The 24879-nt window shown below is 33.0% G+C and overlaps 3 protein-coding genes across 6 annotated transcripts; all 3 read right to left on the bottom strand.

Annotated features, from left to right (window-relative positions):
- Positions 1-1057: 1057 nt before the first annotated feature.
- Positions 1058-3245, bottom strand: LOC131622658 (anaphase-promoting complex subunit 13). Of its 3 annotated transcripts, none has more exons than XM_058893691.1 (4): positions 3147-3245; positions 2739-2843; positions 1982-2035; positions 1058-1478 (listed from the first exon to the last, which is right to left on the bottom strand). In XM_058893691.1, the coding sequence occupies exons 2-4, from the start codon at positions 2812-2814 to the stop codon at positions 1417-1419; spliced, it is 192 nt and encodes a 63-aa protein (XP_058749674.1). In that variant the 5' UTR covers positions 2815-2843; positions 3147-3245; the 3' UTR covers positions 1058-1416. The 3 variants fall into 3 exon arrangements, with proteins under 3 accessions (XP_058749674.1, XP_058749675.1, XP_058749676.1); XM_058893692.1 differs by having other exon boundaries at positions 2739-2850; positions 3147-3220; XM_058893693.1 differs by having other exon boundaries at positions 3183-3209.
- A 3602-nt stretch (positions 3246-6847) lies between these two features.
- LOC131622656 (pentatricopeptide repeat-containing protein At5g08305-like) lies at positions 6848-8963 on the bottom strand. Its single transcript, XM_058893690.1, has one exon. The coding sequence runs from the start codon at positions 8650-8652 to the stop codon at positions 7369-7371; it is 1284 nt and encodes a 427-aa protein (XP_058749673.1). The 5' UTR covers positions 8653-8963; the 3' UTR covers positions 6848-7368.
- A 1227-nt stretch (positions 8964-10190) lies between these two features.
- Positions 10191-15729, bottom strand: LOC131622661 (DEAD-box ATP-dependent RNA helicase 3, chloroplastic-like). Of its 2 annotated transcripts, XM_058893697.1 has the most exons (11): positions 15201-15729; positions 14978-15123; positions 14351-14756; positions 13975-14073; positions 13254-13478; positions 12299-12676; positions 11600-11743; positions 11374-11469; positions 11032-11206; positions 10842-10989; positions 10191-10720 (listed from the first exon to the last, which is right to left on the bottom strand). In XM_058893697.1, exons 1-11 carry the CDS (start codon positions 15618-15620, stop codon positions 10636-10638), a joined length of 2322 nt encoding a protein of 773 aa, XP_058749680.1. In that variant the 5' UTR covers positions 15621-15729; the 3' UTR covers positions 10191-10635. The 2 variants fall into 2 exon arrangements, with proteins under 2 accessions (XP_058749680.1, XP_058749679.1); XM_058893696.1 differs by having other exon boundaries at positions 10842-11206; positions 15201-15728.
- Between the last annotated feature and the right edge of the window lie 9150 nt (positions 15730-24879).

Below are 24879 nucleotides of genomic sequence, written 5' to 3'. Positions count from 1 at the left end.
CCGTTCTAATTTTAAAAATGGGCCCACATTTAAAATATAAGTATAATTATAATAATTAAAAAAGACACATAAAAATTACATTTATGTATTAATCAATAATATATTTAATTATAATTATTTTGAGTTTTGATTTATCTCAATTTTTTTATGCATTGAATTTTTATTATAGTATTTTTTTTTATTTATTAGATTTTTATTATAAAATTTTGTTTATTTCGATTAATATTTATGAAAAAAATTAGACCTTTTAAAAATTTGGGGCCTTCCAAAATTTAAGGCCCTGTGTTATAGCACTTTCTGCACATGCACGGGGCCGGCCCTGCTATGAATGCGAGACCAATTTTAGACCTTGAGTAATAACTTAGATGCCAGCTGATAATAATGCAAATTTGATCATCAAAACAAAGGTATATCCAAATTCCAAACTCATGTAATTCCATACTCTTAAGCATATGTATCTTTTTAAATTCTTTTAATAAATCTCATACCTAGTCATAATTAAGATGGAAGTATGCTTTTATATGTACTTCACCTATTAGCAGAGCTAGAAAAAAAAACCAAAGCAGAATATAGTATTTTTTTTATAATTCAGAATGGAAATTTTCTTGTGAAAACATATAAAAGCATTTTCACAAAATTACCAAACCTTAAAATTATCTTTTTGATTTGCTTGAAAGAAATTGGAGTGTAGAAAATAAATACTTGCATCAACTATTATAATAGGTGAAAGAAATTAGACCCAAACATACACTGATTAATTTGATTTTAAATAATCTAATGAGGTTCACAAATTGAGACTTCTACAAGGTGAGTGAATAAGGTTGAAATATTGTAAACACCAAGTGTTGACAGGTGATATATGTAATGATAGTTTTGAAATTTAAAAACTAGCCATCCTATTTTATTTTATTTTTAAGCAAAAAGTAGCATTTATTTGTTACTAAGATAACCAATCAAAAGAGGTGATTCTTCAAAATTTGTTTTGTTATAATTTTGTAATAAATAAATACTGCTAGTATTTTTCTTTAAAATAATAATGCTAAATAGTAAATTATAATTTGTAAGTCATTTTCCTCCCAATTTGGAGGGTCACTCCTTCAAACTTCTGAAAAAAAACTACAGATATTATTTAAACTCCATCTCCTTCCTTTCATTACTCACACTATAAACATTAGTAACAAAATCTATTGCAGATTTGACATGCACGACAGTAAATCGATCATTACGCATATGTTGCCTTTAGAATGTAAAGCACAAATATAAAAAGAGTACATTTAAGACAGCAAACAACCAGAAATGAACCCGAAATTCTTGATATCTATCACATACATAGAAAGGTGCCTAGTCCTGTAACTGGAAGCAATATCATCTACTTACTGCTAAGCATGATACACTGGGACTAGTTAATTGAAACTTCTACTCTTGGCCATGGGCAAGATCGTGCCAAACTTCCCCGTTAACTTGCTGCGCTTCCTGATCTGATCAACAGTAAAGCACATGGTGTTAGAAACTCAACAAGAAAACCAGAAACAATCCTCCAACAAAAGACCCATCACACAAACAATAATCTATCCAGTAACATAAGTTACATAGCATTGACACTTAATACTGAAGATTTGTAGTATCCAACATGTACTAATACCTGATACCCACATAAATGAACACTTCAATCACTTCAATTTTCTTAGATTATTACCGGTACATGTTAGTGTCAGCAATACGTTTAGTGACGGTGTTTGTGCTTCATAAATTATAAGAGTACAGATGTACATCCAAACACACATTTACTTTTACACAACCATGTTTTCAGTGAAGCGAATCTACTAAATTGCAACTTCTCAATCTCAGGTAATATTAAGTTTTAATCAACAAGTGTGGAGCTAGTTAACAACTTCATTGAAGCAATACTTAAATAAAGTAAGCTTCAGATAGATATTATCCACAAATCTAATTGATTTTGTAAGTGAATTGAGACACATACTTGAGTCCTCAGTATCATCCGTCCGAACAACCAGTGTTGGAGGTAGTGGAAGATCTGTAAAAACAGCACATCAGATTAACACATGGATATCAAGTTAAAAATTTATATATCACCAATTTTGTCCCTAAACATGCATCCTCTTCATGCTTCGTCCATCACATAGACCAACCACCAGTATTTGTTGATTTAGTCACAAACATTTTGTCCCGTCGATTTAGGGCAAGATAAATGACTCTCATTGGATGTCAATATAAGACTAATTTATATTGATAGTCTATGACTCTTAATCTCATAGAACAAAAGATTCTCAATATATAGTTCAACTTCCTATTTGTTTATTTTTTCAATATAAACAAAATGCAAAAAAAAACCATCTTGAACATATTCACAACAAGAACAACATCAATTGAAAGGCTTGATTGTTATTTTGTTTATACTTACAACTTACAACAAAAACAACAACCAAGATTTATCCCACTAAGAGGGGACGACTACATTAATCAACTTATGCCATACCGTTTAATCTCGAGATCTTTCTTTATAATTTTATTTATAATTTTTTTAGGACTTCCTCGACCACTAACTATTTGACTCATTTCTATCTTATTTACTCTCCTTACCACAGAATTTAGCTTTCTTCTTTCTACTTAAACAAAATGCATAAAAGATTCATCTTGAAAATTAAACTAGCGCTAAAACCTATCTACACAAATAAAATAAATTAAAACAAAACCAAAAATGTAAAGAAAAAAAATACCATCAGCAGGGAGAGTGTCTCTCATCCAATCCTCATCAACAATATCAATTAGAACTCCCAAACTCAGATCTGCCATTTCTTAACTTTGCCACCAAACTTAATTTCCTATTCAGTGTTAACATTTAACATAAACAATGCAATTCTAGGAACAAATTGATACTAAATAAATCAAAATTCTTATTCTATTTCTAATTCAAACATCCACACGAAACAAAAAGAAAGGTTATTATAGATTTGATAGGAGTTTGTAATATCTCATAGATTTGTGAATTTATCGGAGAAGATGCGAAAATTAGGTTTCTAAAGAACTAACGGTTGAAAATAATAAGAATTGGAGAAATGCTGTGTGAGGTGGTAAGGAATGAAAGAAAATCATTTTGGAGAATAGAGAGAAGCGAATGAAGGAACCTGACTGAGACTGAGAGAATCGGAATCGATGCTAACCTTGTCACTGCAACTGCCACTGTGTTGGATACTTTTTTTTCTTTTTCAAAATTTAAAAAGACATGAAACTGTGTTATTTTTTTAGAAAAAGTAATTTTTAAAATATTTTATAAAAGAATTTTTAATAAAATAAGGATTTAATTGAAATAAACTGAAAGTTTAAAGAAGTTTTACATTGTCAGATAATCACAACGGTTGATAAGTTAATAATGTTTAATTTTTATTTTAATTTTAAAAAAATAATACAATTGAATGGTGATGATGCAGTAATGGTGTAAAACATTTTACACCAACTATGCATAATAATTAAACTCATGAAATAAATGAAAATTGATTAAAATATATTTTGATAAAACAATATTCGTCAGTTTCTCAACCTCATTCCACCAATTTTATAATTACGCAGTAAAGACTAATTTTTCGAGAACTTTCCAAAAATTTATTTTTGTAATAAATTTAGACTTAAAATAGGGCCTACGAAAACAAGTGAATTGTATGTGTGTGGGTGCGTTTGAAAATTCATATAAAAAATATAGAGAGGCGCTTTCGAATTTTCATATGATTCTTTTCCACCACATAGGGTGGATTAAGAAATTTCCTATTATTAAGAGATTTATTAAAATGCTAAAATCAATTGCACTACTCTATCTGTCTCATAAAAAGTATTTTATTTGAACAATATGCAATTCTTAAGATAATGAGTAGATGTATTTATTTTAATGATAAAATTAATATCATTTACTAAAATATTTCTTTTAATTATAGGTAATAGAGCAGCTCAATAAAATGAATGTTAATAAATAAGGATATAATAGTAAAAAATAATAATAAATGCTACATTAATATTATAAAAAAATAATTATTTTGATTCAGAGAAAAAATACAAATGAGACTTTAGGTTGAAAATAAAGAAATTAAAAAAAAAAAGAGTATATAGACTTTAGGTTGAAAATAAAGAAATAAAAAATAGAATTAAATCAAATTTTTTCGCATTGGCCAAAGGTTCCTTATTATCGGCAGCAAAGACTAAAGTAAGGATTAGACCATGTGCAATGGATCATTTATTTGAAGTCAACACTACAAAAACATGTGCAATGGGGTGTGTAGTATGGTGTTGAGTGTGTGTTGGAGGAGAGAGATGTTGAGAAAACTCAACACCAATGAATCTGACCGAGGGGCTGACGTGGCAGCGCTCCATTGGTCTGCCTCAGGAGCGTGCAGTCCACTCGCCTGGTGTGAGAGTGGGGCTTAATCCACGCAGAGAGAGAAAGAGAAAAGGGATAAGTGGAGCCACGTGGCTGTGTTTGATTGGCTGGCCAGATTTTTATCCATTTAATACTTTTAACTCAATTATTTCGTTGCAAATTAATTTTTTATTTTTTATTTTTTTTACCAAAATTCATGATTTTTTTTTCTCTATAAATAGAGACTTGGTTCATTTGATTTGGACACCGAAAAAAAAACCAAGTTTTTCACTATCTTAATTTTATTATTAGTGTTTATTTTGAAGTTAAGTGTCTTTTTTTAGTGAAATGGATCCCAATAATCATTTTAACACTCAAAATTCTGCTAATTTTCCATTTTAATCGATAATTGTAATTTTATGTAATCATAAAAATAAAAATAAAATTTAAATAAGAATATGAAAATAAAAAGTGGTGGGGTAGGGTGTTGAGTGAAAAACCATTGGAGAGGGTAAAAGTTGAATGGGTGTTGAGTTATTAGGTGGAAGAAAGAGAAAATGATGTGGAGTGTTAGGAGTTGAAAAAGTGGGTGTTGAGTTTTACAACCATTGTAAATGGTCTTAAAGGTAACATGATTAACTCAAGAAAGGTTATGGCAGTTCTAACCAGTGTTTTAAAAACAGGACCGGACCGACCGGTCGAATCGGGAATCGGCTAGGTAACCGGTCTGGTTCAATAGTCGGATCGGATATGCCATCAACCCGGTGAAAACCGGTGAAAATCGGGAAAATCGGAAAACCGGCGGTTTAATTGTTTTTTTTGTTTTTTTTTAAACTTTTTTTTTTACTTTTTTTTTTAAACTTTTTTTTTTACATTTCTTTTAAACTTTTTTTTAAATATATTTAATAGTGCATTACTTAAATAACATTCTCACATAGTTTTTTCGTTAGTAACAAATTAAAAACTTTATTGTCTATTTATTATCTTTGCTAATAAATTTTCTTAAATAGTATAAATATATTGAATTTTATTTGATTTTCTTTTTAGGAGGATCCTATTTTGAATTAAATTTGGTACACATTGGAGTTATTTTGTTATAAACTATTCAATTAGATTATGTTGTAATTAGACTTTGTTTAAATTATGTTGTAATTAGATTTTGTTTGCAATTAGACTTTGTAATTTTTTACTATTTTGTTATGTGTGATACTTTGTTTAAAATTTGAATTTAAGTTATGGAATTGTATGATACGATATTTTTAAAAAATTTAAAAGCTAGTTATATTTTTTTAGAGACTGAATCATCCGGTTCGACCGGTTTTATACCTATATAATGACAGGTTTATTCAACCGAGTTATCCGATTTAATCCGGTTTAATCCGGTTTGGTCGTGCGGTTCGACCAGTAACCCAATGGTTCGACCAATAAACCAGTGACCCAGTACCCTCACCGATTCGATGACCGGTCCAGTTTTTAAAACACTGCTTCTAACATAAATTATCCTCTTAATTAGATAAAAAAGATGTCAAATTAATGACGTTAAACAAATGCTTAAAAAAGACACATCAAAGCTAGGTAGTATCGTTTTAATTGTATTTTAAGGGTTAGAACAAATAAATAGATTTAGTTTGAGGGTTGGAATGTTAATTTCAAAGAGCAATGGCTAAAAATTTAAACTTTTGAAAAAATTTATACATTTATGCTTATACGTTTGGAAGCGAAAAGAATGGAGGAGATAATTTGGAGAAAAATAGAAAATATTTAATATTTTTTATGACTGTGTTTTTGTATAAAACAATAAAAAATATTCATCATTAATATATTTTTAATTTTCCAAATCATATACATATTCAGAATATTTATTTAAATTTTAAACCCTATAAAATATTTACCATGACAATTTTTTAATTCCTTTAAATTAGAAAGATTTTATATTATGAATAAAATCGAATATCTTAAAATCCTTTTCATCCAAATCTCTTAATTTTTTCTACTCAATCATTTCTCTTTTCTTTAGGCTATGTTTGAAGGGGAGGGGGAAAAGGCTTCCGAAAACGAAATTTAAAAAAAAAATATAGAAAAATATTTGACTTTGAAAAAATGATTTTGTTTAGAATGATAAAAGAGTCATTATCATTATTAAATTGTTAATTTTCAAAATAGTATAACAACCTAAATGATATTTGAAAAATTTATGTAAGCCCTCCAAAACCCTCCAAAACTCTACTTCAATACAATTTTTGAATTCCCTCATTTTATGGAGTTTTTGGTGTTATGAATAAAATCAAACCCTCCAAAACCCTCTTACCCAAAATCTTTTTATTCCTTTCACCTAATTCTTCCTATTTTTCAAAACCCTCCCCTTCCCTCCCCTCCCCTCCCCTCCCCTCCCCTCCAAACTCCCAAAGCCTTTTCCTCTCTTCTCATTCAAACTCCCAAACAAAGGTTAATGGTGTAAAAAAGTGAAACCCTTTTTATTCATCAATTATTCTTAGCACAACATATTGCTCTGAGTCCAGTTGTCTCGACTTGAATTAGTCAAGGTCCAATATAACTCTGGTAATTCATACCCAAAAAAGTATACAAAAATTAATTGCTAAAATCAAGCTTGGTAATTTAATGTCTACCATAGTCACAAATCCAAGCGTGTAACATCCTAATCACCTAAGAGACCAAGTGATAATCATACAAATGCTGCTCTAGTAAAAATTGGAACACAGCAGCGGCTTGAACTCATAATGATGCAGTGTCACTGCCAGCCCTCAGATTTGTCACACACTTCTGGACCAAAACTTATTGAACATTGATAGAGTTTGGTTGTCTAAACTCAACACTCTCTAATATTTCTTCCATCTAAATGATTGTAAATGAAAGAATTACAACATACAAGCAGAAGAAGAATAGGCTTAGAACAGAACTTTCCCTACCTCCAAAGACGGTGTCAACATCAATAAAAGAACCATGATTTGTAAATGAAAGAATACAAATACTATATGATAAGATTATCTAAATACATTTCTGTCAAAATTTAACCCCTTTGCTTGTCTCACATGCTCATTAACCATTGATTTCTTCAACCTTTCAGCCTCTTCCAATTTCTCACCAATGACATACAAATCAGCAATAAGGTTATAAAGCCCTCTATCATTTTCTGGATTTGCCATCCTCAGGACCTGCTCAATCACCCTCTCAGCAATCTCGAATTGCTTATGCTCCTTACAAGCTGACAAGAAAGAACCCAAAACAACAACATTTGGTTCCACTCTCATTGTTTTGATAATCTCATAAGCTTCCTCTAGATTCCCACTTTTCCCAATCAAATAAACCAAACATGCATAATGTTGAACTCTTGGCTCCAAACCACATTCTTCAATCATCTTGAAATACCTTCTTCCCTCCTCAACAAATCCACCACGAGCACAAGCATTAAGCACCCCAGTGAAAGTCAATTCATTCGGTTCGATTCCAACCATTTGCATCTTCTCAAACACAACCAATGCTTCTTTATTAAACCCACATCGAGCAACTCCACAAATCATCACTGTCCAAGCCATAACATCCCTTTCATCTATCAACTCAAAAACCATAGCAGCATTTCTCAAAACCCCACCTTTGGCATACATGTTAACCAAAGCAGTACCTATCTCAACATTCAACTCCCACCCATTTTTCACAATGAAACCATGAACAGATCTTCCACCTAACAATCCAAAAGACCCCATGTGAGCACAACCCGATAAAACCGCACCACAAGTCACCTGATCCGGCTTCGTTCCTTCAACAAACAACATCCGTCTAAAAAGACACAAACTTTGCATATAACTTCCAACTTTTGTAAAACCCGAAATCACAGAAGACCACGAAACACTATCTCTCTGCGGCATTTCTTCAAACAACTCACGTGCTTTATTCATATCGCCCAATCTCGAATACCCCAAAATCATAGTGTTCCACGTGACAGTATGCCTCTGCGGCATTTCATCAAACAGTACACATGCATCAATGAAAGAGAGAAGAACATAACCATTTAAAAGACAATTTGCAACATGGATTTGAGAGATGAAACCAAGTTTGATGATATGTGTATGAAGTTGCTGCATGATGGGTAAGCTATGTAAATGGGTGGAAGATTTTAAGGTGAAGAGAATGCAGAAAGAGTCAAAAGGAACACCATTTCTATGCATTTTGGAGTAGAGATGCAAAGCTTTTGATGGTGATGATGAAGAGGCTTTTTTAATAGATAAAGCCCATGAACTCCATCTTCTAACAAATTGTAGATGTTTCATTTCATATCATATATCATAGGTTTTGGAATTAAACTTTGATTCAAAATGTAAATGGGTTTTAATGTGATGATAATACTAGTGGTAATTCAAAAGAGAGAGATATAAGGGGAAAAAGATGGAGTGTGTAATTATTTGTATGTGTGGGGATGATGTGAAGAACGTAAACTAGTTTATGTTCACATCGTTGTTGCCTTCGGTTCGGTCATTTTCTCAATCTTTTGACCAATTTGACATTTTTTGGTTTGAAATTGTTAAGTTGGTAGGAAAGAAGATGTTATTAACTTCACGAATCTGTATGGCCGAAAATACGGGTAAGGAATTGATAATACTAAAATGCAATGGTCCGGTGGTGACTATTAGATCAATCAATACCAATTGTAAATCATTTTTAAAATCACATTAGGACAATGTGATTTTTCAAAAGTTATACCAAATTATAAAGGGTTTGTGTTGATTTTATTTAACTCTAAAATCTTCCAAAGCGCAACAATAACGTCTGATTACTATTGCAAAGGGTTAAAAACTCTTTTTTAATAGATTGATTACTCTTGTATATCTCACACACCTTGTTAAACACAAATTTTTAAACAAATTGTTTTCTTCCTCTTGAATTCGGCCGATAACATCAACATCAACTACCAATACATTCCAACAAGTTACAAACTTCATTTAATCAATAAGTTTTCGACGTTTCGAGTTATTTAGAGTTTTTGAAATAGAGATTGAATTCGATTTTTAGGTGTAGGAATGATTGAGTAGTGTAAGAAATATGGTTTAGAGATAATGTAGGTATTGTTTCAAGTATAAAATGGACGATCAATCCATTAAAAAGAGGTTTTTAACCCTCTGCAACAGTGATCAGACGCCATTGTTGCGTTTTGAAGGTTTCAGAGTGAAATAAAATCAACACAAACCTTTTATAATTTGGTATAACTTTTGAAAAATCACATTGTCCTAATGTGATTTTAAAATTGATTTAATTCGTCATTTAATGATTAAAACCTTTGCAAACTCTTCATAAAAATATGATGACATCATTATTGAAGATCAATTTAATTTTGTAAACTTTTATAACGTCTCAAACACTGATTAAGATAAAGGTAAGTGATTATTATTTAATAAATTAAAAAGATAAGTTTTTTATCCAAAATATGTTTATTTAATGTATTGAAAATACAAATAATTAATTTTTAAAAAAAAATATTGTGTATATTTGATGCTTAGACATTTTTTTATTTGAAATGTTTGACCAGTGCCCAGGATCTCTTTATGCTACTTAGTGTTAGTATAAAACAAAAACATCATGCTTTTGGTTTTATTCTATTTCAAACTTTTTTGTTCTAACCATTTGGCTCGAGTTTAGTCGCGGAATATAAGTAAAATTTATTAACTGCTTGAGTATAATTATTTGATTTTATCAATCTGAATTTTTTTATTATTATAGCAAGGTGTTTTATATAACCAAAAGCATGATGTTTTATACTAACACTAAGAAAGAAAGAAATATTAGCATAAATAAGAACCGTACACCATGGATGTGAAACTAATAAGAATTACAACTTTGCATTCATTTAAAGGTATTACCGTCTATCTGTCTCTAAATAGCTAAGATTGAAAATAAATTAGATAGCATTGTTAAGTAGATTACACGACCATACAAGTATACAACCCCCTCCCTCCCCTTCTTCCTTTCCGAAAAAGAATACAAAACCATGACTTTAACTGTTCTCATACAACACTACTAATTCTATATCAAGACTGAAAAACACAGGGACTGAAAAAAGGAGAGCGCGAGGATATTCCGCTAACACGAGAGATGCAGATAAATATTAGTTGTTATAATTTGGGATGCATCTTTGAATTTTTCCTTACCCTAATAGGCTAACAGCAGTGACCTCAGCTCACACATCTTTGGACAAAGCAGTGGCCTCAGCTCACACTTCATTGGACAAAGCAGTGCCCAAAAATAAATTGACAATGGGATTAAAAAGAGCCGCCTAGCCTGTTTGGACAGTCTGACGCTCGGTGCCCAGATTCCCCACAACTAAAACAGGCCCCTTCAAAGCTTCTGCAATGCAGATTCAAATGTCGTATCGGTTAAACATGGAACATCAAATTAAGTAGATAAGGCTCATTATGTAACTAGAATAGGTAGAGAATTAACAGTTATTATTATTATTTAATATAACCTGTTGGATGATGATGGAGACCTGCTTGATTGTCTGCCTCCAATTAGCCAATCATCCCGGCTGCTTCTTTCAGGTTTGGACCAGCTGTTGCCAGATTTAAAACTACTTCTGCCACCCCTCCTTGAGTCACCAAAGTCATCATTAGAGCCTCTGCCACCCCTCCTTGAGTCACCAAAGTCATCATTAGAGCCTCTGCCACCCCTCCTTGAGCCGCCAAAGTCGTCACTAGAGCCTCGGCCTCCATCCCATCCCCTTGAGGATCTAAAACCTCTACCATCCCTTGAACCTCTTCGGCTACTTCGTTCTCTATCGGAAAACTTCCCGTAGAAATCACTTGGAGGTCCATCATCTTGCAAAGGAGGTAACTGCCAATTCAAAGTAACATGTGTAACGCATTTTAGTATAATCAGTAATGCAATGAATTGATGCCAAATTGAGACATTTTGGTTGGGGAAGAAAACAGTTATGACACATGCAATCCATAAAGGTTTACAAAATAAAATATTAGCAAATGTTGTAAATTGTAATTCACCTTAGCGACTTTGGAAAGAGTGTTTCCAGATGGTATGTCCTTCTCAAGTAACTCTTTAGCAATGTCGTCTGGAAGATCAAAAACAGCTCCTTGAACCTGATATTAGGCATTGGCAATGTAAAAAAACTGTCAAACAATTTGTGAACAGTGTAGATGGATTCCCGAAAGCACTTAAGTTCCAAGAAAGACATGCACAAAAATGAATTTTACTCGGATAGATACAAACCATTTCATCTGCAATTAAATGTATTTTTCCAACATTGTCAGCAGCTTTGGAATATACATCGGAAAGAAACCCGGTGACTGCTCTTGCTGAAAAATATCTTTGAGAATTTTCTGAATCTCGGGTTAATTGCAATGTAACCCATCCCTGCAATACCAGATAGTTTTAATTAGGTTTACACCAACGCACATGCATTAACTAAAACAAAGAAAATCTAGAGAAAAACAAAACGGACACACATGAAAGGAGAAAAAACAGTGGATAATAGGAGAGAGACAAAGAGAGACTAAAGAAAGGAGGCATGTTTCCAGCGAGAGATTGGCGCATGAAAAGGCTGCAGGAAAATGGCCTTTGAGCTGTGCACTTGGAATGGAGGAAAATGTTTGAATATTAGAATTTCATCGAGGGCCTAAACAGAAAGGTAACTCCTCCTTTTCAAACTTATATTCTCTCTCATCTATCCCAAGTGATTTTTGTGAGAAGCTACTCAAAGTAGCTACCCATTTTAATCAGTTTTACAATCTATCTTTTTAAAAGCTGTACTAAACAAATGAAAACATTTAAAAATTCTTTTTATTTTTAAAAGTAATTCTATCATTACAAAATCTGTAACAGACATCCCCTAATTCAGCTAAGACAGAGGCAACAGATAGAAAAAAATTTAGACTGGATAACTTTAATTAGAAATGCAAGCTTCCATACCTGTTCATGGGTGATGAGAGACCGGGAAGACGGAGGTTTGGAGAATCCACTCAGCTGTGCCAGTGCAGCTGCAAGGGCATCTGTTCCTTTTTCTTCGATCAGTTTCTGTGCAGTAGGGGTGAAAAATGCAATAGACTCGGGATGGACTCCATTAAGTGTGACAACAACTTGATCGGCAGATGCCTCCAAAACATCCTCCATAGACGGTGCGTTAACAAATTCAAATTTGCATCCTACATCACGCTCAAGGGATCTAACTGTTCTTCTCTGGTTACCCGTATACATCAGAATGGCAGAACCTAGCTTTCCCGCACGGCCAGTACGGCCAGAGCGATGTACAAAAGTCTCAGGATCATTGGGAAGCTCGTAATGGATAATCTGAAGGAAACATGTAAGACCAATAAGTTCATCACAGATTGCATTTGCATTTCAATGCTTGACCAAGGCATAAATAAGACTCTTACGAGTCAAATATAATCTTGAATAACAATATCAAGACAAAACAATGACCTTAAAATTCACATATATTTATGTGCACAGTTCACAATTTATTGAAATATAAAATCCAAACTTTCATGTCAAATGAGACAATGTACACCGAAAATAAATTGAAGAAAATGTTGAATTGAGTAGAAAACATCTGCTCAATAAAACAGGCAGCCTCAATTCTACTAGGACAAGCAACCTAAACTCTCAAAAGCCGACAAATCATATCTTAGAGTAGACAATAAAGTCCTAACTCAATCGAGGATAAGATGACCAGAAAAATTCAAACTATAAAACCCTAAAATAATTTAAGTTAGATATGGAATCCCCAACTAATAACCCCATTCTCCAAGTGGTTCACTCTATTAACTCAGCACTGGGATAAAACTGAATGGACATATATAGAACCAACACTAGGAATGGAGTCGTAGATTATGGAATATCAAGCTAAAGTAACCTATGAACGTACCAAATCAACATTGGGGATATCAAGTCCACGAGATGCCACATCAGTGGCAACAAGCACTGTAAACTTTCCTTGTCTGAAACCATTCAATGTTCTCTCTCTTTGATGCTGAGATATATCGCCATGCAGTGCTTCAGAAGTGATACTATTTGTTAATGCCAATGATACTTCATCAGCATCTCTTTTTGTCTGAGTAAAAACTATAGTCTTCCCACCCTTTGCATAAACCTACAAGACATAGCAACATAACATTAAATAAAATTAGTGAGCTAGGTACCTTAAAGCAAATGGAGCAACCTGACAGAAAATAATAGCTTGAAACACATTTATAAAACTAATTGATTTAATATATTCATGAGTTCCAACAGTTGTGTGAGTTGTAGAAGAGTACACAACCATAAGCTAGTTAGTATGTAGGAAGGAATGGCTATGAGTGTGTGTAAAATACATAAGTTTAGAGAACTAGACTATTACTTAAGAATGCATTATATAATTTTAAAATAAACACAAGATGAAAATGAAAGATTTAACTAGTGTCAACAAAAATAAATTAGATCAGCTATGTAAATAAATATACTCAACAGTAACATTGAATCTTAATTGACATAACGTTTAATTGTTAACAGTATATTAAAACTTTTGGTCACGGAAACTAGTAACTAGTAAAAAAAAGAATGCAATAATACTCAATATAATGACTAAGCAAAATTAACTGGCAACTTACCGTAATAAGATCAGAAAGAATTGTTCTCTTAGAAGTGGTAGTTGCTGATATAGCGTACAGTTTTATCCCTTCAGCAAGCTTTTCTTCTTCATCACCAACCTTTTCAAAAGAAAAAGGAAAGCATCATGATTATAATCGATTGCTTCTGGTTAAAAATGCATCATAATTATGATTCAACTTTTATTATAAAATGCCATAAATGTAATGCACAATTATGGCACAGATAATTTGATGATATGGTCATGAAATCTACAAGTTATTAAGGCTACCTAGAAAAAAAAGAGGGGTGCATCTACCAGCAAACAGTTATCAATTTGCTATATTCTATGTATATTTGGAGGATAAAAACCTGAACCCTGAAGTAAGAACAACATACCAAATCAATTGTCAACGGATTGTCCAAATATTTTCTGGCCAATTTCTTCACCCAACTAGGCATGGTTGCAGAAAAAAGCATGCTCTGTCTCTTAGCTGGAAGCTTTTCCAAAATGACTTCCACAGCCTCCTCAAACCCAACAGCAAGCATTTGATCAGCTTCATCAAGCACCAAATACTCAACTTCGCTCAACTTAAGTGTGTTCCCGTTGATGAGATCAATCAGTCTACCGGGCGTTCCAACAACTACATCAACCCCACGTGAAAGTGCACCCTGCTGAGAAGTATAAGAAACACCTCCATAAATACAAACCGTTTTGAGATAAGGTGCAGATTCTTTTATCTCCTTCTCCACTTGCTTCGCTAACTCCCTGGTAGGTGCAAGTACCAAAGCTCTAGGAAGTCGCCTATCAATAAAGAAACAAACACATACATATAATCAAAACTAGTAGAATAGTATCGCTAGTAAATGTACATGACATAAAATTAATATTAATTAGGGCTGTTCAGATTGACTTATTTGAACTTCTCTACTCTAAATAAAGTACAAACACCACGACACATCAACACCAGTAATAATTTGGAAAAAAAAATGAATAAATTAAATATAATCACAAGTGTCGATTACCTGTTACTGTAACGACCTGAATCCTCACCCTCGCCATCGTCGAGACCATTAATAATAGGAATTCCAAAAGCCAATGTCTTCCCTGTTCCAGTCTTTGCACGAGCAATGATATCTCTACCTTGAAGTGCAGGAACTAACACCGCTCTCTAATTACACAACAAATAAAAAATCAGTAACGAGAACAATATTAGGCAAATTAGCATGCTAGGTTTCAGTGACGCACCTGAATAGGAAAAAGCTGCGTAATCCCCCTCTCACGGAGCGAATCAACAAGTTGCGAAGGCAAATCAAGTTTCGAAATGTCAAGTTCATCGGCGTTAAGCGAAGCAGTTCGAGAAGGAAAATCCTCATCTTCATCACCTTCGAAATCAGAGCCTAATCCTTGAAATGCTTCATCGCTGAGAAGCGAAGAGGAGGAGGAATTCGGAGTCGCGACGGCGGAAGGAAGAAACCTATCGGAGGAACTGAAATTGGCGAGACGGTTGTGTCTAAGGAGGAGGTTGTTGGTGACGTGGCGGGATTTGTTACCGTCGAAAGAGTGGAGTTTAACGGTGGAAATGGAGGTTAGTTTATACTTTTTGTAGAGTTCGAGAGAGGGGAGTTTGCATGTTGAGGAAGCGCCAATTACAGTTATGGAAGCCATTTTTTTTTGTTTCTTCTTCTGCTGAGAGAAGAAGAGTGAAGAAAAAAAGATAAAGATAAGGGGGAAAGGGAAGGAGAGAAAAGAATGAATGTATGGCCTTTTAAACCTCCAACTCGCCCTACAGTGTGATTATGGATGAAACCGATGGTAAATTAGATATTTTGATTCGGGTCGGGTTTAATGTACCCGGACTATTACGATGTTGGATCTTTTAGATTGTTATCTTAGTTTGTAGATAGAGTGAATTCATACTAGATCGTGAAAATTTATAAGGAGCAATAGTTTCGTGAGACATTAATTAGTTTAGGACTCCGAAAGTACACAACCACATCCACAACACACACTATGGACAATTATCCTAAGCGGGTTTTTAACGGGTCTTTCTATCCTTATGTCTTATATCACTCGGCTAACAAAAGTTTTTTTATATTTTTAATTTGAAGGAATGCAACTCTGGATACATTTATTTTTAGCATTTTTTAGACCAAATTGAAGAGATATTTTTTCACGTTAAAATTTAATTTGGAGATACAATTCGGTATATGTTAAAAGTATGTCCGAATATGTATCACCATAAACATCATTTATTCAAACAGTTGTAGATAGTTGTGGATGGTTTGGAAGTGTATCTCCAAACACTTTTGATACATATCTCGCGTGAGACCTTTTTCTCTTCCTCATTCATTTTCTAAAAAGTTCTAAAAATAATCATTTAAGCTCTACAACGATTTTACATCAGCATTCATTCAATCAAACTTATATCATTAGAACTCTTTCTAACATCTCATAACATTCAAGCTTGTCCTTCTCATCAATCAATATCATTTGGTAAATTTTTCAAAATTTTGTCTCTTTTTAAGTTTTTATTTATATTTAGTTTTTAAGTTGCATTAGTTGTTTTAGGTACATTAGGTAGTAGTGTAAATGAAATAGGCTGGCTAGAAGAACATGCATTAAGCTTTTTTCGGAATAGTAGAGCAGAAAATGGGTTTATGCCGGAGCAAAATTGCAGTTTTGTCCAGAGATGCAACTTCGAATTTACTCTACATTATTTTTGGAGATACATCTCCGGATTATACTCACGAAAAAATTGGATATTTTTGTAGAAATTGTGAATATATCTGGACATGTTGTTTATACATGCCTCTATTTCTAACGCATGTGCAATGGTTGATAATAATGTTGGTCGAATTAGGCTTGGGTGTGTGTTTTAAAAGGTGTCGGTACAATGAGAGAGTGTTGCGGCGAGGACCAATAGGCCACAAGTTACTGATAACTCATTTGATGGTGCATCTACTTGGCAGCCCCAACCGTCTGATTCTCGTAGTCGGCCTTATCAAGCATCTCAAGCATATGATGCAGCAGAATCTGAGATTCCTAAAGCCCCTAAAGCTTAGGAGGAAGTCGTTGTCGATCCGGATGCCCCATTAGAGAGTTACCCACGAGGACCATTTGACACCTCTTTGTTTCATCATTATGCATAGCATGCTGCTAGACATGTCTGGTATGGAGAGGTATGTTTCTTTTCTTTTGCAATACATATGTTGTCAATTAATTAAATCCATAATGATGGTATTTTCTTTTTATAGGAGTGTGATTGTTTGAAAATGATTGACCACAACAAGAAGATTTTGGAGTTAATACAGTTTAGTGTTGCTTGGTTCGTTGAAATTATTCATTATTTCGGTCTTGCCGATTTATATGTTGTTGCATTCATGACCATAAATCACGACATGCAGACGACTTTTCCAAAGAGGTGGTACTCAAATATGTCATTTTTCCACCTATCTATAGGCGAGATGACCATCGCCTTGGATGACGTCTCTTTCATCATACATCTTCCAATCAAGGGGAGATTACTGGACCACAAGAGGATCAGTCGAAAGGAATGTGCCAACTTGATGGTCACCCAATTGGGGGTTGAACCAATTGAGGTGGCACAGGAGACGCATAACACTATAGGTACTCATTCTAGGTCTAATTTTCTGGTAAAGCTTTATAGAAACCATGTGCATTGGGCCTTGGATGCCGTAGGCAATGATGTACGGGTTGAGTACCACCTGCATTACGCATTAACGTGTTACATCTTGTTCCTGGTTGGCACGTTCATGTTTGTGGACAAAAGTGAAATCTATGTCGATGTGATCTACCTTAAGTACTTCACTGACCTTACTACGATTCACGAATAGAACTGAGGAGACGCCTGTTTGGTCTACCTACACTTGAAGCTGAGCGAGAATTGTCTTTGCAAGACAAAACAGATGATAGGGAGTTGCACAGTGCTTATAATAATTTATTATTACTAATATTTTCATAATTCATTTCTTACAATTGTTATTATTATTATTGCATCTGAACCATATCAAAGATGGATCATCTTCCACTTTCCTTGCATCACCGGGTGGGAAGTTGAGCCACACTACGATAATGGCCGACCACGTGCAACCATATTTGTTCTTTATAGAGGGAATGGCATTGACGAGCCATTTAGAGTCTATCTTGATTATATATAGAGCCCGTCATGTACACTGAGCTTATGTTAAGTGCTACATGACATGGTTATATACGGTGTCACACTTTATCAGGACATCAAACGCTCCTAGAGGACCATCTAGATAGGGATGTAAATGAATATCCATGAAGATGGATAGTATGATATTTTTGTCTGTCCCATTGTATATATATGATATTCATATTCGCCCCATATCTGAGTGGATATCCGCTAAACGGGTCACCTGCGGGTTTTAAGGTATCCGCAAATATTTACAGATATTTATGGTTAACACTATTTTTCTAAAACTATGTTTTGAAAAAATTATTTTCAGCTTCTTTTTAAGACACAGGATGTTATTATTACATAACATTCATACAAACCTCTCTTATTTTAATAACAAAAATTTCATCACATTAATTTTCTTCATTTTCACAAAAGCATAATATTCATACATTTTATTGTTAACAAAAAAATAAAGAATGATATTATGACTGTGAGTTATGGTGGAGGGGTGGATGATGGGGGAGTAGAATAGATAACACTAGTTGGACGGGAAAAGAGCGATGCTGGTTGGTTGGACGGTGAAATTGTTGGAATGAGATATGGAGTATATAAGAAGGTTAAATATGAAATGACTGATAAGATTTGTATGGAATATAAAGATTTGTAGGAGACTAGTTTTTTAGTTTTTTAGAAGATGAAAGGGTTAATAGTAGTTCACCCCCTGTAATGTTAGCGAATTTTGCTTTTCACCCCTCCCAACCTTTTGACAATGGTTTTTTCAAAAAAATTGTTGCCAAAACCTGCTTTTGGCAACGGTGGGGGGTAAACCGTAACACGCTCATATTACAGGAGGGTAAACTACTATTAACCCAAGATGAAAAGATATAGTATAATAAACTAATAATATTTAAGTCATTTTTATAATTTATTAACGGATATGGATACTCGCGGGCACGAGTAACATTAAACCTCATCCATATCCATTAATTAACAGGTACTTAAATATCCATTTTATTTTATCTGCAGATATCTATTAAACTACTGCCCCGTACCCGTGACAAATTTTATCCGTTGATATATGTGGATATGAATATTTTTGTCATCCTCACACTTAGGCCAACTAACTTGAAAGTATTTGAGGTTCAAGAAGAGCAGCTGGTAGCTCGACATGTTGCGGAGATGAATAGAGGAGCCATAGAGGCATGACTCTTTAGGGATGGCATTCCTCAGTTGACCCTCGTGGACAGTTGCGGAGCCAGAATAAAAAATTTGGGATGACCGCTAAGGTAAACTAAAAATTATAAATAAATATGAAAAGGATAATATATAAAACATTTAAATTATAATTAAATTTAATAATATATTTAATAAACATAACTATATAATAAGACTGATTTGAGACAAATTTCGATTATAGAGATTTTTAAGATAGATTTTATAGAAAATACATAATTGTTTATTAGTTTTTAAAGAAATTTTATCTAAAATTCGTGTGAAATATTGAGACGGATTTTAAACAGAATCTCATTGTATATATAGAATTTGAAATGAATTTTAGACATAATGCAAAATTGTTATTTATTTTATTATTTTTTCTATTTCATCTCAAATCTGTGTAAAATATTAAGACGAATTTGAGACAAAATTACAAAGAGTCTTTAAAATGAAAATTCACAAAATACGCAATTATTATTTATTTTAGTTATTTTTATAAAATTTTGTCTCAATTTCATATCAAATATTTAGACGAATTTAAATTTTTTATATAATTATTAAAATGTATTTTAACATAATACACAACTATTATAATAATAATAATTATTATTATTATTTTTATTATTATTATTATTATTATTATTATTATTATTATTATTATTTTGTAATTCCTGTTACAAAACCGTAATATTGAGAAAGATATGAAAAAAAATCCAATTATATAGAGCATTTGAGATATTTTTTAGACAAAATATAGCTTATAAAAAATAATGCAAAATATTAATAATAATTTAAATAATTAATTCAGTTGAATAATTAATAATGATAATAATAGTTAGTTTTGACATGGGGAGTGGAGTTGTAACTTATAGAGTCAAATATATATATATATATATATATATATATATATATATATATATATATATATATATATATATATATATATATATATATATATATATTTGAGTGTGAGTATAATGTATGGTGTGAGACCATAACACCTAATTAGAACTGATAGTACATCTCAATACTCAGTGTTTACTAATTAATACTTTTAATGTACTACTCGTGTAAAATTAATGCATTATATTTTTCAGCTGACAACTGTAGGAAGATATGAATTTTACTTTTAAAAATGAACAATGGGGTGGCCGTGGCCTTCCTTTGTCACTCCCTAGCTCCGCCACTGCTCGTGGAAACCATGGTTGTCGAGTTACAGAATGTTGTACAGTACAGGCGGCAGAGGAGGCAGGGGGTAGACATACCTAATAGTTAGTTTATGTTTGGATGTTTTACTTTTTTTTGTATTTTCGGACAAATTTTATGTATTGGATTATATTTTGATTAATGTAAGATTTTTTATTCCTCATTTAACTACTTTCTACATTGGATTTACTTTGATTTCACTATAATATAAGTTGGCCACAACAAATTACGAGGTTGGGACAATGGAATTGCTATGAAATGATTTAGAGGAATTTTCGGAGATGCATTTCTAAAATAAATAACTCTTCAAACACCTTTTAAAGGACTTTAGAGAATATTTCAGATATGCATCTCCGGATACATCCAAATAACATTTGAAGATACATCTTCGGACCATGTTGGTTCAAAAAGGGGCGGACCTCAGAATAATACATTTTGTTGAGATTTTGGTGTGTCTGAAGATGCATCTCCGGATACATGGAGGGCAATTTTGAGTTTTCAATGGTTTGATAAGCACATATAAGGATGGAAAGAGTAATTTCCTTTTTAATAATGGTTTGAGTTGTGAAAATAAGGCATGCTGTGTTTGCGACATAATAATGTCTATATTTTTATAGTGGTGTTTTCAAAATATATATGCAAATTTTGTTGAGAAATTTTGATTGAGATTATTTGTACATGGGTGATGTGTGTATTGATTAATGAGAAATGCTAACATGTGTTTTAAAGGTATATTTTAAGAATTAAATGTAGTTTATTATTGGTATGTGAAAAAAGTATTATTTATATATATATATATATATATATATATATATATATATATATATATATATATATATATATATATATATATATATATATATGTGTGTGTGTGTGAGTATAGTGTATGGTGTGAGACCATAACACATAATTAGAACTGATAGTACATCTCAATATTCAGTGTTTACTAATTAATACTTTTAATGTACTACTTGTGTAAAATTAATGCATTATATTTTCCAGCTGACAACTGTAGGAAGATATGAATTTTACTTTTAAAAAAGAACAATGGGGTGGCCGTGGCCTTCCTTTGTCACTCCCTAGCTCCGCCACTGCTCGTGGAAACCATGGTTGTCGAGTTACAGAATGTTGTACAGTACAGGCGGCAGAGGAGGCAGGGGGTAGACATACCTAATAGTTAGTTTATGTTTGGATGTTTTACTTTTTTTTGTATTTTCGGACAAATTTTATGTATTGGATTATATTTTGATTAATGTAAGATTTTTTATTCCTCATTTAACTACTTTCTACATTGGATTTACTTTGATTTCACTATAATATAAGTTGGCCACAACAAATTACGAGGTTGGGACAATGGAATTGCTATGAAATGATTTAGAGGAATTTTCGGAGATGCATTTCTAAAATAAATAACTCTTCAAACACCTTTTAAAGGACTTTAGAGAATATTTCAGATATGCATCTCCGGATACACCCAAATAACATTTGAAGATACATCTTCGGACCATGTTGGTTCAAAAAGGGGCGGACCTCAGAATAATACATTTTGTTGAAATTTTGGTGCGTCTAAAGATGCATCTCCGGATACATGGGGGGCAATTTTGAGTTTTCAATGGTTTGATAAGCACATATAAGGATGGAAAGAGTAATTTCCTTTTTAATAATGGTTTGAGTTGTGAAAATAAGGCATGCTGTGTTTGCGACATAATAATGTCTATATTTTTATAGTGGTGTTTTCAAAATATATATGCAAATTTTGTTGAGAAATTTTGATTGAGATTATTTGTACATGGGTGATGTGTGTATTGATTAATGAGAAATGCTAACATGTGTTTTAAAGGTATATTTTAAGAATTAAATGTAGTTTATTATTGGTATGTGAAAAAAGTATTATTTATTATTGGTATGTGAAAAAAAATATATATACTACACTTGATTCTACTAATCGATGTCTTGCTCTACTTGGCAAACTATCCCCTTTATATTGTAACCTATAACGAGTAGGAATGAAATTTTACAAATTCACATAATCATATTCTTGATTTTTGGAGGCACACATATATTTTAGACGAATGGCTAGTTATAAGCCATCTTAGAAACTCGTATCAATAAGATTGCAAATAATCTCTTGTTAAGAACTTCTTACTGATTACTCTCTAGAAGGTTCAACTTTTTAAACGTGTTAGTTAATTATAACTAAGTAAAAAAAAGTGATGTGTTAGTTATTTTACCAGCACTTATTAGATCAACGATAATATTGATTAAGTGAGCGTTCAACTTTTTACTATTTTCTATGATGAGGTCTGAGACATAAAGTTTCTTAAGTGCTCCAACTGGTTAACACAATCATGTTCACCTTTTTACTATTTTCTATGATGAGGTCCGAGACATAAAGTTTCTTAAGTGCTCTAACTGGTTAACACAACCATGTAACCGGTTATAGGTATCAAAATAAATCAAATAAGTTGGAAAAAATATTTTTGGAGTTGTTGTAACTGGTTATACATTCGTAGTAACCAGCTACTCCTGATAGTGTTTTTTCTGTATTTGTTAGCGGTAACCGGTTACAGGTTTTGTGTAATCGGTTATAAGACCGATTTTTTTGCCTTTTCTCTTATATACTACACTTGATAATGAATGAAATAGAAAATTCTCACCCTCAATTATCTCTCTCTAACTCTCTTCTCTCCCACTTTCTCTTTCTCTACACACTCAAATCCTCCATTATTTACCAATCTTGTGATTGAATGTTCTAACATTTGGCGTCAAGAGCCTGATTCTATCCACCAAACTCATAGCGTGGAACATGAATTTTGTCTCCAATGACATAGTCCCTAAAAACCTACCAACCCTTGATGCGAAGAACAACGACAAATGTTGCAAAAAAAATGAAGGTGTTATTTGGCTACTAGGATGTTCTTGAAGTGATCAATAACATGGTGAAGTCCCTTAGCGAAGGTGCAACAGATGCACAATGAGCAACACATAAGGAAGAGAAGAAGAAAGACTTCAAGGTGCTATTATTGATTCACCAATGTGTGGTCAGTGACAACTTCGAAAAGGTTGGTGATTGCGAATCGTCGAAGCGAACATGGAAAATTTTGGAAAAGGCATATGCTGAAGTTGACAAAGCAAAGGTGGTGAGGTTACAAACTCACAAACGTTAGCTTTCATTGATTCAAAATGAAGAAAATGATACAGTCAATGATTACGTGATGTGAATTACTCGATTGACGAACCAAATCAAGGCAGAGAAACTGTTATTGAGCAGAATGTTGTGTCGAAGATCTTGAATTCTATGAAGACAAGATTTGACAGTATTGTGGTGGCGATTGAGGAATCAAAGGATCTCACGACATTGAGCAAAGAGGAGCTTCAAAGCACATGCCATTTTGAGATAAGGTGCATATTCTTTTACTCCTTATCCACTTGCTTCGCTAACTCCCTGGTAGGTGCAAGTACCAAAGCTCTAGGAAGACGCCTGCCAACAAAGAAACAACTACATACATATGAATCATAGATAAATATAATAAAAAACTAGTAGACTAGTATCGCTAGCTATTGCACATGACATAAAATTAATATCAATGTATTGGCTTATTTGAATTTATCTACTATGAAGTACAAACACGACATTGATACTGACACATCAACACTAGTAATAATTTGAATAAATGAATAAATTAAATATAATCACAAGTGTCGACTACCTGTTACTGTAACGATCTGAATCCTCGCCATCATCGAGACCATTAATAATAGGAATTCCAAAAGCAAATGTCTTCGCTGTTCCAGTCTTTGCACAAGCAATGGTATCTCTACCTTGAAGTGCAGACACTAACACCGCTCTCAGATTACACAACAAATAAACAAAAATCAGTAACTATTTACGAAACTAATATTAAGCAAATTAGCATGCTAGGTTTCATCGACGCACCTGAATAGGAAAAAGTTGCGTAATCCCTCTCTCACGGAGCGAATTAACAAGTTGCGAAGGCAAATCAAGTTTCGAAATGTCAAGTTCATCAGCGTTAAGAGAAGCAGTCCGGAAAGGAAAATTATCGTCTTCTTCGCCGTCGAAATCAGAGCCTAATCCTTGGAATGCTTCATCGCTAAGAAGAGAAGAGGAGGAGGAATTCGGAGTCGCGACAGCGGAAGGAAGAAACCTATTGGAGGAATTGAAATTAGCGAGACGGTTATGTCTAAGGAGGAGGTTGTTGGTGACGTGGCGGGATTTGATACCGTTGAAAGAGTGGAGTTTAACTGTGGAAATGGAAGTTAGTTTATACTTTTTGTATAGTTCAAGAGAGGGGAGTTTGCATGTGGAGGAAGCGCCAATTA

The sequence above is a fragment of the Vicia villosa genome, unplaced genomic scaffold (genome assembly GCF_029867415.1).
Source record: "Vicia villosa cultivar HV-30 ecotype Madison, WI unplaced genomic scaffold, Vvil1.0 ctg.000037F_1_1_2_unsc, whole genome shotgun sequence".
Classification (NCBI taxonomy): Eukaryota; Viridiplantae; Streptophyta; class Magnoliopsida; order Fabales; family Fabaceae; genus Vicia; species Vicia villosa.
The sequence above is the reverse complement of the archived record's forward strand: the minus strand, read 5'-3'. Positions and strand labels throughout refer to the sequence as shown.

Bases quoted from the DNA above. Each gene is read 5' to 3' on its own strand.
- LOC131622656 (XM_058893690.1), bottom strand. From the start codon at position 8,652: ATGAAACATCTACAATTTGTTAGAAGATGGAGTTCATGGGCTTTATCT.
- LOC131622661 (XM_058893696.1), bottom strand. From the start codon at position 15,620: ATGGCTTCCATAACTGTAATTGGCGCTTCCTCAACATGCAAACTCCCC. The intron at 15,124-15,200 runs GTGCGTCACTGA...TTGTGTAATTAG, and splicing joins CGCAGCTTTTTCCTATTCAG to AGAGCGGTGTTAGTTCCTGC. The intron at 11,207-11,373 runs GTGAATTACAAT...TTGAATTGGCAG, and splicing joins CTCTTTCCAAAGTCGCTAAG to TTACCTCCTTTGCAAGATGA.
- LOC131622658 (XM_058893691.1), bottom strand. From the start codon at position 2,814: ATGGCAGATCTGAGTTTGGGAGTTCTAATTGATATTGTTGATGAGGAT. The intron at 2,036-2,738 runs GTATTTTTTTTC...CTGTTTTTACAG, and splicing joins AGACACTCTCCCTGCTGATG to ATCTTCCACTACCTCCAACA. The intron at 1,479-1,981 runs GTATGTGTCTCA...ACTGTTGATCAG, and splicing joins GGATGATACTGAGGACTCAA to ATCAGGAAGCGCAGCAAGTT.